The sequence below is a fragment of the Pristis pectinata genome, chromosome 15 (assembly GCF_009764475.1).
Source record: "Pristis pectinata isolate sPriPec2 chromosome 15, sPriPec2.1.pri, whole genome shotgun sequence".
NCBI lineage: Eukaryota > Metazoa > Chordata > Chondrichthyes > Rhinopristiformes > Pristidae > Pristis > Pristis pectinata.
Window position 1 is genome coordinate 36,787,707 of NC_067419.1, and position 12,515 is coordinate 36,800,221.

The 12,515-nt window shown below is 46.7% G+C and overlaps 2 protein-coding genes across 9 annotated transcripts in view; one reads left to right on the forward strand and one right to left on the reverse strand.

The window, feature by feature from the left end:
* Positions 1 to 2,154, reverse strand: part of LOC127578291 (E3 ubiquitin-protein ligase Mdm2-like) — a 39,014-nt gene extending 36,860 nt beyond the window's left edge. The window contains 1 exon segment of the mRNA XM_052030138.1: positions 2,065 to 2,154. The gene's annotated coding sequence lies outside the window, so the exon portion shown is untranslated.
* A 104-nt stretch (positions 2,155 to 2,258) lies between these two features.
* The window catches only part of tmem117 (transmembrane protein 117), a 244,938-nt gene continuing 234,681 nt past the window's right edge, over positions 2,259 to 12,515 (forward strand). For 5 of the 8 annotated variants that reach the window (XM_052030137.1, XM_052030134.1, XM_052030133.1 and 2 more), the window contains exon 1: positions 2,325 to 2,394. Coding sequence is in view for 1 of the 8 variants with exons in the window: in XM_052030135.1 (XP_051886095.1) it covers positions 2,354 to 2,394 (41 nt within the window). In the remaining 7 variants the exon portion in view is untranslated. Of the gene's footprint in view, positions 2,395 to 12,515 lie in introns of all 8 variants that reach the window. The other 3 variants (XM_052030128.1, XM_052030126.1, XM_052030135.1) reach the window with 3 other exon arrangements.

A 12,515-nucleotide genomic window follows, 5' to 3' on the forward strand; every position in this document is an offset into this window, starting at 1 on the left:
ATCCCTTGTCATTCTAGGGTTCCCTGCTCCTACCAGCCTTGCTCTTCACTCTAACAGAAACATTCAAGCCTCCCCCTTCACTGTCGTCCCGTTGCCCGCAAACAACCTACTCCAATCAACCTTTGCCAGCTGTCTCATACCATCAAAATTTGCCTTGCCCCAATTTTGAACTTGAACCTGTGGACCAGTTCTGTCCCTTTCCATCACTATTTTAAAACTAATAGAACTATGGTCACTGGTCCAAAACTGCTCCCCCAATGTTACCTGCCCAACCCAACAGCAAGTTGAGCTTTGCCTTCTCTCAAGCAGGGCCCTCTATATATTGCCTCTTTCATTTGTATATTCTGGCCTGCTGGGCATGTCCCACTGAGTAGGCCAGATTATACAACATTACCAAGGCCTAGAAAATCAAAAAAAACGGCAGATGCTGAAAATCAGGAAATGCTGGAAATTCTTAGTAGGTCAGGCTACCTCGGTGGAAAGAGAAATGGAATTAACCTTTCAGGTGAAAGACCCTTTGTCAGAACTGGGAAGGAGAGAAATACTGAATTCTAAAACTTCAGGGGAACTCAATAATGAATTCTAGAACTTCAGGCAACTTGATTTCTCTCCATCAGTTGTCCATCTGTGATATTGGCTGAGCTTGTTTGTTTTTCCCTTTTTCCTCTCTGGAACTGGAGGACATGTCCAGCCTGACCTGCCAGGCACACCTCACTGTTCTGCATTTTGCAACTCCTACATTTTTTTGCTGATGTTCTCTCTTTTTCTCTAATTAGTCCCATTCACTCATTTGCAGATAACTTTGTTTACATCTTATATCCATGGTCACCCAGGCTCTATTAGAGACATCCCCTCCCTTCAATTTCACAAGTTTATTCTCTCTCCTTGTGAGTGGAGACAAAGGAGCTTAGACTCGAAATGTTAACATTTTCTTTTCCTGCAGATGTGGCCTGACCTGTTGAGCATTTCCAGCCACTGCTAGTTATCCTACTGAGGGGGGGGGGGAGGGGGAGGGGGGAGGGGGGGAGGGGGGAGGGGGGAGGGGGGGAGGGGGGGAGGGGGGGGAGGAGGGGGGGGGAGGGGGGGGGGAGGGAGGGGGGAGGGGGGAGGGGGGAGGGAGGGGGGGAGGGAGGGGAGGGAGGGGGGGGAGGGGGGGGGAGGGGGGAGGAGGGGGAGGAGGGAGGGGGGGAGGGGGGAGGGGGGGAGGGGGGAGGGGGGGAGGGGGGAGGGGGGGAGGGGGGAGGAGGGAGGGGGGGAGGAGGGAGGAGGGAGGGGGGGAGGAGGGAGGGGGGGAGGAGGGAGGGGGGGAGGGGGGGAGGGGAGGGGGGGAGGGGAGGGGGGGAGGGGAGGGGGGGAGGGGAGGGGGGGAGGGGGAGGGGGGAGGGGGGAGGAGGAGGGAGGGGGGAGGGGGAGGAGGGAGGGGGGAGGGGGAGGAGGAGGGGGAGGAGGAGGGAGGGGGAGGGGGAGGAGGAGGAGGGAGGAGGAGGGAGGGGGAGGAGGGAGGAGGAGGGAGGGGGAGGAGGGAGGGGGGAGGAGGAGGAGGAGGGGGAAGGAGGAGGAGGAGGAGGAGGGAGGGGGGGAGGAGGAGGAGGGAGGGGGGGAGGAGGAGGAGGGAGGGGGGGAGGAGGAGGAGGGAGGGGGGGAGGAGGAGGAGGGAGGGGGGGAGGAGGAGGAGGGAGGGGGGAGGGGGAGGAGGAGGAGGGAGGGGGGGAGGGGGAGGAGGAGGAGGGAGGGGGGGAGGGGGAGGAGGAGGAGGGAGGGGGGGAGGAGGAGGAGGAGGAGGAGGGAGGGGGGGAGGAGGAGGAGGAGGAGGAGGGAGGGGGGGAGGGGGAGGAGGAGGAAGACTCTTCAGTGGTTTCTGTAATCTGTGGTGTGCTACTTTTCCTCCGTTATAACTCTCAGCGTGTTCCACGGATTGCAGGGTGATTTTATCGACAGCACCACGCATGCAGGGCCGCCTGGTTATCTCGCCTCTGGCCCTGATCACGAACTCAGTTCCGGCGCGGATCCGACCGATCCCATTCGGCCTAGCAGCCAGGAAACCGCTTTGTCTCCAGCGCTTACCTTCCCTCAGCCAGTTATAAAGACTCTGTTGCTTTCTGCAGCGGAAGCTCGTCCTCCACGGGAAGAATTTGCCAGTCAGGTGGAGGCCCGGTCACCATGGAAACAGGGACCCGCCGGCGTTCAATCAGCGGGATTCCATTTTCGAATCCGCTCCCGGAATTCTAAACCGACGTTCAGTTCAAACATGTGAGCGTTCCGCCAAAGTCTCGCGAGAGCTGTTGACAGCGGGCTCCGCCTTTGGTGGGTTCAGTGTCCGAGTGGCGGGGGTCGGCTCAAGGCCGCTCTGGTGATGATGGCTCCCACGGTCGCATGGCACACTAACATTTCCCTGTAAGTAATGGACCTCCAACATGTTGCCATGCATTTTCCCTTTCTGCATTACGAAGGGACCTCTTCCCTTTGAGATACATTATACAGTGTATTGAGGTAGTACAGGGTAAGAACAATAACAGAATACATAATAAAATGACACAGCTACAGAGGAAGTGCAGGTAGACAAAAAGGTGCAAGGTCATAACAAGGTAGATTGTGAAGTCAAGAGTCCATCTCATCGTATAAGGGAACCGTTCAATAGTCTTATCACCGTGAGATGGGAGGAAGGGGTTAGATAGTGGTAGGCATGGTTTAAAGGTGGGCACAACATGGTGGGCCGAAGGGCCTGTACTGCGCTGTATTGTTCTATGGTTTATACCTGTTGCATTTCTCAATCGCCAGCAATGGTCTTAGCAGAGCAAAATCGGGAGATTCAACATCTGTCTCTACTTTTTCTGTCCCGCTGCAATTGGCTTACAGTCGTAGAATAATACAGCACAGATACAGACCCTTCTGCCCATCATAAAGTATAGTGATCCCATTTACCAGCACTTGGTCTGTAGCCTTCTGCACCTTGGCAATTCAGGTGCTTGCCTAAATAGTTAAATGTTGTGAGGCTATGTGTTCCACGTTCCAATCATTGTGGGTGAAAAAAAAACTTCCTCAAGACCTGTCTAGACTCCTTACTCTGACTCCTTTCTGTAGAGTATGTCCTGTAGTTTTAGACACTTCTGCTATGGAGAAAAGTTTCCTATCATCTACCTTATCCATGTATGCTTTGCACCTCATTTATTATTAAGGCTCCTTGATATTGGTGAGGCAAGCAGCCAGGAGGAACACTTCTATTTAGGCTGCAGTCTTCTACAACCTTAATTCTCTGCCCCACTCCAGCTCCGATCAGTTGTTTGGACCCTTCCATTGTTTCAATGAATCTCAACACAAACTTATAGAACAGTGTACTGTGTAGGCTCATCACACCTTCTTGGCTCAATGCTTAATTTAGCCCTTGAGTTAAGGATTCTGATGTTTCCATTTACCTGTGTGGTAGACCCAATATTTATTTCTTTAATAAAAATAAAATGTCTTGGAAGATTTAGAGGGACATGGGCCAAACATAGGCAAATGGGACCAACTCAGGTCAGCATGGATGAGTTGGGCTTAATGATCTGTTTCTGTGCTGTATAACTCTAAATAATCAGCAGGTCAGGCAGTATCAGTGAAGAAAAAAATATAATTAATCATCCATCATTAGAACTGCTTGGGTGATACATTTTTTCTAAATTGAATTCTCGTTGCATTGGGCCGAAGGGCCTGTATCTGTGCTGCATTGCTCTATGACTCTATGAATTAATTGATTCTTGCTGTAGGTCAGAGAAGAAAATTGAACCTTTTTTGTCAAAAAGCAAGTTATTCATATTGCTCTTAAAGACAGTTTCTAAAAATAGAGACAGCTGTACTGAGCAGGAGAATGTCTGAACTGTATAATTGTCCAAAATTTATTTTAGAGGAGTTATTTTAAATTAATTTTGTAGACACATCTTCTCTAATCATTCTTTGTTTACATGCATAGTAGGATCCTATGAGGCAAATAGTAAAAGAAAAAAATTGTTATATAGGTGTAACATTTTGTTTCATACCCTTTCTGAATAGCATCTTGGGATATTTTACTTTGTTAAAACTATTGTTGTAGTAATAAATAACCGTTTATGGGAAATCTTTGAAATTCTTCGTTTTGCTTGAGTATATAATTTTTTTGGTGCTGTAATTCAAAATGTTAAATATTTCTTTGAATCCAAGCCACTAATATGAGACTTTTGGGACGCCATAAGGCTGGTTTGAAGTGTGTATGTAACACACACACACACACACACACACACACACACACACACACACACACACACACACACACACAAACAGGATTGTTTTATTGGCAAGAAATAATAGAATAAGTGCTGTGTAGACTCGAGATGCAAGATGGTGCCGGAGCGTGGCAACTCATTGCAAGCTGCTCTCTGCAGATCTACTCATTACTTTTACTATAATCGTTCTACACATTTAAATTTTATGTCACTAACTATATTCTCAACACTGGTGCCCCACAAGGCTGTACTCCCTCAGCGCTGTACTCCCTATATACTCAGAAGATACAGGAGCCTGAGGGCACATACCACCAGGTTCAAGGTCAGCTTCTATCCCATGGTGATAAGACTATTGAATGGTTCCCTTATACGATGAGACGGACTCTTGACCTCACAAACTACCTTGTTTGACCTTGCACCTTATTGTCTACCTGCAATGCACTTCTCTGTAGCTGTGACACTTTACTCTGCATTCTCTTATTGTTTTTACCCTGTACTACCTCAATGCACTGTGTAATGAATTGATCTGTATGGACAGTATGCAAGACAAGTTTTTCACTGTACCTCAGTACAAGTGACAATAATAAACCAATACCAAATAAAGACGGCAGTAAAAAAAACAAAAAAAATTCAGAATAAATTTGTATCCAAATCAAAGTTCCTCAGCTAAAATATTATATTGTACTTTAGAAAAAAGGTTAGCTAATAAAATAATGTAACAAAATTAAAGCAATTAAATACTCTCCAGCTGGTTTCTGTAATGTATTATGTTGGTACTATAATAGTTGCACTAATTGGCAGATTTCATGTGAATTTGCTAACACTAGAGTTCCTACCATCTCCTTTCTTGAGATTTGTCTCATTGTGTCATATTGTAGTCATTATATTGGTGCCAAACTCTAATCTCTCTGGATCAGAGGAATAATGCATTAAATTCTTTTCAAGGCCGTGGGTATTATCAAAATCAACCTTGAAGGAATAACCAATCTGAGCAAAACCATTAATCTCTTCAATTTTTAAAATACCAGCCTCTGAGGCTGTCAATAAAAGTGTAATGGCTTATATCCAAACCATATAAGCTTTAAAATTAGAAATTTTCCATTACTGGAAGTTGTATCAATAGCTAATGTATAAAGACATCTTGTGACATTTAAAGGCATATTTACTCTTAATAGAAAGTAGAATCAATAATTTATAATACACAAAGAGGCCATGCAGCCCATCATGTCCATGCCGACCGAAAAAGAGGTAGTCAGATACAATCCACTTTGCAGCTCTCTCTCTGTGACCACCCAGGTTATGACACAAGTGCTCATCTGGATACTTCTAATATGTGAGTGAACCTTTCAGGGAGCAAATTCCAGACCTGATTTAAATCATACCTCAGGCTTTTCTGATTTAAAGAAACTAACTCCAGTTTAGCCAATCTTTCCTCATAGCTAAAGTTCTCCAGCACTGGAAACATCTGGTAAATCTCCTCAGTAATGTGTTTAGTACTATCAGGCCTTCCTGTAATGTCTAAGTCATTCTTTCTGAACTGATCATGGAAAAAATAACAATTCCATCACTTTTTACATTTTAACATGTCAAACTATACAAACTTTAGGTAATTAATGAAGTCGGCTCAAAATAGAATAATCAATGACTTGAATCAGTAAGGATGCGTCTTTTAAAACTTACAGGAATATCTGCAAATAAAGGGTCCTTGATTCTTTCTACTTTTGTCCCTACCAAAGTAAGTTATATTGTCAAAGTTATGAAAATCAAAAAGATTACAGATGCTGGAAATCTAAAATAAAAACTGAAAATACTGTAAATATTCTGACAAAACTCTTATTTCTCTTCCTGCTGTTGCGGCCTGACCTGCTGAATATTCCAGCATTTTCTGTTTTATTTCATGTTAGAACGTATAATATAGAACAGTACAGCACAGTATGGGCCTTTTGGCCCACAATGTTGTGCCAAACTATATGAACACCTCCTCCATGATCAATCTAACCCTTCCCTCCTGCACAACCCATAACCCTCCATTTTCCTTACTTCCATGTGCCTATCTAAGAGGTGGATACAATGTCCCTATTGTATCAGCCTCTACAAGCACCCCTGGCAATGCGTTCTCGGCACCCGTCACTCTCTGTGTAAAGAACCTACCTCAGACATCTCCCCTGAACATTCCTCCTCTGACTTTAAATGGATGTCCTCTGGTTTTTGCTATTACTGTCCTGGGGAAAAGGTACTGGCTGTCCACTCTATTTATGCCCCTCATAATCTTATACTCCTCTATCAAGTTTCCACATCCTGCGTCGCTCCAGAGAGAAAAGCCCTAGTTTGCTCAACTTTTCCTCATGAGACGTTCTCTAATCAAGGCAGCATCCTGGTAAATCTCTTCTGTACCCTCTCTAAAGCTTCCACATCCTTCTTATAATGAGGTGACCAGAACTGAACACAATACTCCAAGTGTGGTCTAACCAGAGTCTTATAGAGCTGCGACATTATCTCGCAGCTCTTGAACTCAATCCTCCGACTAATGAAGGCTAGCACACCATACGCCTTCTTAACCACCCTATCAACTTGTGTGGCAACTTGGACCCCAAGATCCCTCTGTTCCTCCACACTGCTCAGAATCCTGGCATTAACCTTGTACTCTGCCTTCATGTTCGTTCTTCCAAAGTGTATCACTTAACACTTTTCCAGATTGAACTCCATCTGCCATTTCTCCACCCAACTCTGCATCCTGTCTATATCCTGTTGTAACCTATGACAACCTTCTACACTATCCACAGCACCTCCAACCTTCGTGTCATCCGCAAACTTACTATCCCATCCCTCCACTTCCTCATCCAAGTCATTTATAAAAATCACAAAGCTTAGGGGTCCCAGAACAGATCCTTGCAGAACACCACTAGTCACCGACCCCAGACAGAATATTCTCCATCTACTACCACCCTCTGCCTTCTGTGGGCAAACTAATTCCGAATCCACGCAGCCAAGTCTGTATGGATCCCATGCCTCATGATTTTCTGTATGAGCCTACCATGGGGAACCTTGTCAAACGCCTTACTGAAGTCCATATACACCACATCCACTGCTCTACCTTCATCTATTTGTTTTGTCACCTCCTCAAAAAACTCAATTAGGCTCATGAGGCACGACCTGCCCCTCACACAGCCATGCTGACTATCCCTAATAAGATAAAGTATCTTTATTAGTCACATGTACATCAAAACACACAGTGGAATGCATCTTTTGCGTACATTGTTCTGGGGGCAGCCCGCAATTGTCGCCACACTTCCGGCGCCAACATAGCAGGCTATGCTTCTCCAAATGCGCATAAATCCTGTCACTAGGAATTCTCACCAATAGCTTGCCCACCACTGGTGTAAGACTCACTGGTCTATAATTCCCAGGATTATCCTTAATACCTTTCTTGAACAAGGGAACAACATTAGCCATCCTCCAATCCTCTGGTACCACTCCTGTGGCCAGGGAGGATGTGAATATCATCGTCAACACCCCAGCAATCTCTTCCCTTGTCTCCCATAGTAACCTGGGGTATATCACGTCCAATCCCAGGGACTTATCTATTCTAATGTTTGTCAGGAGTTCCAACACTACCTCTTTCTTAACCTCAACATGTTCCAGCACATTAGCCAGTTCTACGCTGAGCTCACATTCATCTAAGTCTCTCTCCCTAGTGAACACTGAAGCAAAGTATTCATTAAGGACCTCCCCTACCTCCTCCGCTCCAGGCACATTTTCCCCCTTTATCCCTGAGGGGTCCTACCCTCACTCTATTCATCCTCCTGTTCCTCATGTACATATAGAACGCCTTGGGGTTTTCCTTAATTCTAAGGCTTTCTCATGTCCCCTTCTAGCTCTCCTGGCTACTGTATAATTTTCAAGAGCCCAGTCTGATTTTTGCTTCCTGAAGCTCAAGTATGCTTCCTTCTTTCTCTTGAGTAAAGATATTTCAGCCCTTGTCAACCATGGTTCCTTTACCCTACCATCCTTTCCCTGTCTCAGTGGGATAAACCTATTCCAGAACTCTATGCAAGTGTTCCCTAAACAGCCTTCACACTTCTGTGCATTTCCCTGAGAACATCTGTTCCCAATTTATGCTCCCAAGGTCCTGCCCAATACTGTTGTAATTAGCACTCCCCCAATTAAAAACTTTCCCATATTGTCTGCTCCTATCCCTCTCCATGGCTATAGCAAAGGTCAGGGAGTTGTGGTCCCTGTCTCCGAAATGCTTGCCTACTGAGGGGTTTGTCACCTGACCCGGTTCATTGCCTAGTACTAGATCCAGTATGGTCTCTCCTCTAGTCAGCCTGTCCATGTATTGTGCCAGGGATCCTTCCTGGACACACCTAACAAATTCTGCCCCAACTAAACCTTTTGCACTAAGGAAGTGCCAATCAATATTAGGGAAGTTGAAGTCTCCCATCACAACAACCCTGTTATTTTTGCACTTTTTCCAAATCTGCCTACTTATCTGCTCCCCAGTGTCCTGGTGACTATTGGGAGGGCCTATAGAATACTCCCAATAGAGTGATGGCTCCCTTCCTGTTTCTAACTTCCACCCACACTGATTCAGTAGACGATTCCTCCATGACGTCCTCCCTTTCTGCAGCTGTGATACTATCCCTGAATTAGCAATGCCACTCTCTAATGCGCCCCCCCCCAACAAAAGGTTTGTGATAAAGTCAAAGCCCTGGGATCTTGTCTGATGGGGCAAATCAACACTCCCCATTGTCTCGCTTGGCTGAAACATACCCTGATTGTTTTGCAAAGCTGCCCGTTCAAGATAAGATAAAATAGGATATCTTTATTAGTCACACATACATCGAAACACACAACGAAATGCATCTTTTGTGTAGTATGTTCTTGGGGGGCAGCCCACAATTGTCGCCATGCTTCCGGCGCCAACATAGTGTGCCTACAACTTCCTAACCCATACGTCTTTGGAATGTGGGAGGAAACCGGAGCCCCCAGAAGAAACCCACATAGACACGGGGAGAATGTACAAATTCCTTACAGACAGCAGTGGGAATTGAACCCGGGTCGCTGGCTCTGTAAACCATTACGCTAACCGCTATACTACTGTGCCTGCCCCCGATTAGTGGTTGGGGCTACCTTCCACATTAATGTCTTGCTGTTTCACATTGTTTCAGTAACTCCTGGGAAAAACAAATACTGCCAACAGAGATGCTTCTTTTAACCCTTTAGTTACATCCAGGCATTGGTAGCTGTTGCAATAGGGAAATCATTGATTATTTTTCATTGTACCACACCTGCCCTCTGCACCAGCTCTTCAGCCATGCATTCGTCTGCCATATCTTCCTATTCTTACCCTCACTGGTATGTGGCACAGGCAGCAATCCGGAAATTACCACCCTTGAGATCCTGCTTTTTAGCTTCCTCCTAATCCCTATATTCCTCTTCAGGACCTCATCCCTTTTCCTATCTATGTGTACCATGACTTCTGGCTGCTCTCCCTCCTCCTGATGAATGCTGTGGACTCGATCCGGGACATCTCTGACCCTGGCACCTGGATGGCAACATACCATCCAGGAGTCCCGTTCTCGTCCAAAGAATCATCTATCTGTTCCTCTAATCAAGTCCTTTTCTCCCCCCTTCCCTTCTGTGCCACAGAGTCAGACTCAGTGCCAGAGACCTGGCTGCTGTGACTCTCCCCCCCCAGGGCCGTCCCCCCAGCAGTATCCAAAACGATGTTATTGAGGAGAACAGCCACAGGGGTATCGTGCACTGACTGGCTATTCCCTTTCCCTCCTCTGAAGGTCACCCAGCTACCTGCACCCTGCACCCTAGGTGTAACTGCCTCCCAGTAACTCCTGTCTATCATCTCCTCAGTTTCCCGAATGATCCGGAGTTCATCCAGCTCCAGCTCCCTAACATAGTCTGTTAGGAGCTACAACCAGATGCAGTTCTCGCAGGTGTAGTCATCAGGGAGAGTGGAGATCTCCCTGATTTCCAACATCCTGCAAGAGGAGCCAACTATTGCCCTGCCTGCCATTCCCAGTGCTCTAAGCTGAGCGTTAAGAAAATAAGGCACCTTACCTGAACCTCACCCTAGCCTCCGCACACTTACTCCACCTCTTCACGCCAGAGCCTCTTGAGCCAAAGCCTCAAGGTCCCACTCTTACACTGAGCCACTCACACAATGGCCACTCTGCTTGAGCTAACCTAAGTTGTCAAAGTTATTTGCATTCAAAGGCTTTGCAAATAGATAATCAGTTTTCAATATGTTGATTAAATGATAAACAGAGACTACAACATTGGGGATAACTCAGTAAAGAACTTAGGAAGGCTCATGTGGGGTGGGAGGTGGTTGTGGCATTGGTAGTGGCGCAGTTGTGAAGAGGGAGGCTCAGAGCTTCAGTCAAGAGAGGGATTGCGACCTGAGGGATTGGGTTGAACCATTTGGGATGGGAGGTGGGCACTTGTAATCATGTTTGGGTAAGGATTTGGCTTGCAATCAGCTGTTAGTGGGAGGAAGAAATCGATTGTGATTGGGCTGGGGTCCATTGGTGGAGGATCTGTGAGTGACCTGCAGTAAAAAATATGGAGGTAGGAATGAGTGGTAACATAAGGGAATTACTACTTGCAAAAGGATCTAATAATTTAACTCCATGACAATGAATCAAGTCAGGCTGTCCACTTTAAGTATATCAGAAGAAAACCCATTGGGAATTTTAAAGGAACCAGCAGCTTGGTACTAAAAAGCTGATAAGGAGGAATAAAATTGATTATGAGGGACAATTGGCAAGTAATATCAAAACAAGCAGCAAGAAATTCCATGAATATATAGCATGGAATAAAGTTGTTAAAATAAGTGAAGGATCCCTGGAAGGTGAGACTGGGGAAGTAATAATGGGAAACAAGGAAAATAGTAGGTAAATTAAACCACACACAAAAAGTGCTGGAGGAACTCAGAAGATCAGGCAGCATCTATGGAGGGAAATAAACAGTCAACGTTTTGGGCCGAGACTCTTCATCAGGACTGGAAGGGAATAGGGCAGAAGCCAGAATAAGAAGGTGGGGGGGGGGGCGGAGGGGGAGAAGCACACGCAGGCAGGGGATAAGTGAGTCCAGGTGATAGGTGAGTCCAGGTGAGGGGGGAAGGTAGGTGGGTGGGGGACGGGAGGGGAAGATGTAATAAGCTGAGAGGTGATAAGTAGAAGAGGCAAAGGGCTGAAGAAGGAGGAATCCGGTAGGAGAGGGCAGGGGACCATGGAATAAAGGACGGAGGAGGGGAGGAGAGTAAATGGGCAGGTCATCAAGGCGGGGGAAGGGAGCCACAGGAATAAGGGAAGACAAAGGGATGGAGGGGGGGGAAGAAAAAGAAGGGGTGGGGTTACCAGAAGTTAGAGAAATCGATGTTGAGGCCATCAGGTTGGAGACTCCCAAGGCGGAATATGGGGTGTTGTTCATCCAACCTGCATCTGGCCTCAACATGGCAGTAGAGGAGGCCATGGATAGACATGTCAGTATGGGAGTGGGATGTGGAATTGAAATGGCTGGCCGCCAGGAGGTCCTGGCTGTTGCGGTGGACGGAGTAAAGGCACTTGACAAAGCAGTCACCCAATCTGTGTCGGGTCTTACCACTGTACAGGAGGCTGCACCGGGAGCACCGGATGCAATAAATGACACCCTCGGACTCACAGGTGATATGCTGTCTCACCTGGAAGGATTGTCTGGGACCCTGAATGGTGGTGAGGGAGGAGGTGTAGGGACAGGTGTAGCACTTGGTGCGGTTGCAGGCATAAGGAGTGGGGTAGGGAAGAAAAAGAAGAGGTGGGGTTACCAGAAGTTAGAGAAATCGATGTTGAGGCACTTCTAATCATAAGAGAGGGGGTGAGGGGAAGATGTGCCTGGTGATAGGATCCCGTTGGAAGTTGCGGAGAATGATGTGTTGGATGTGGAGACTTGTGGGGTGGTAGGTGAGGACAAGGGGAACCCTGTCCCTGTTATGTCGGATGTTGGGGGGGGGAGGGGATGAGGGCAGATATGCAGGCTTCTGCCCTCTTCCTTTCCAGTCCTGATGAAGGGTCTCGGCCTGAAATGTCAGCTGTTTTCTTTCTTCCATAGATGCTGCCTGATCTGCTGAGTTCCTCCAGCACTTTTTGTGTATTGCTCCAGATTCCAGCATCTGCAGAATTTCTTGTGTCTCAGATAAATTAAACCAATACTTTACATCAGTCTTCATGGTGGAAGTCACTGCAAATATTCCAAAGGAAACAAATGGGTTAGTTTCAAATA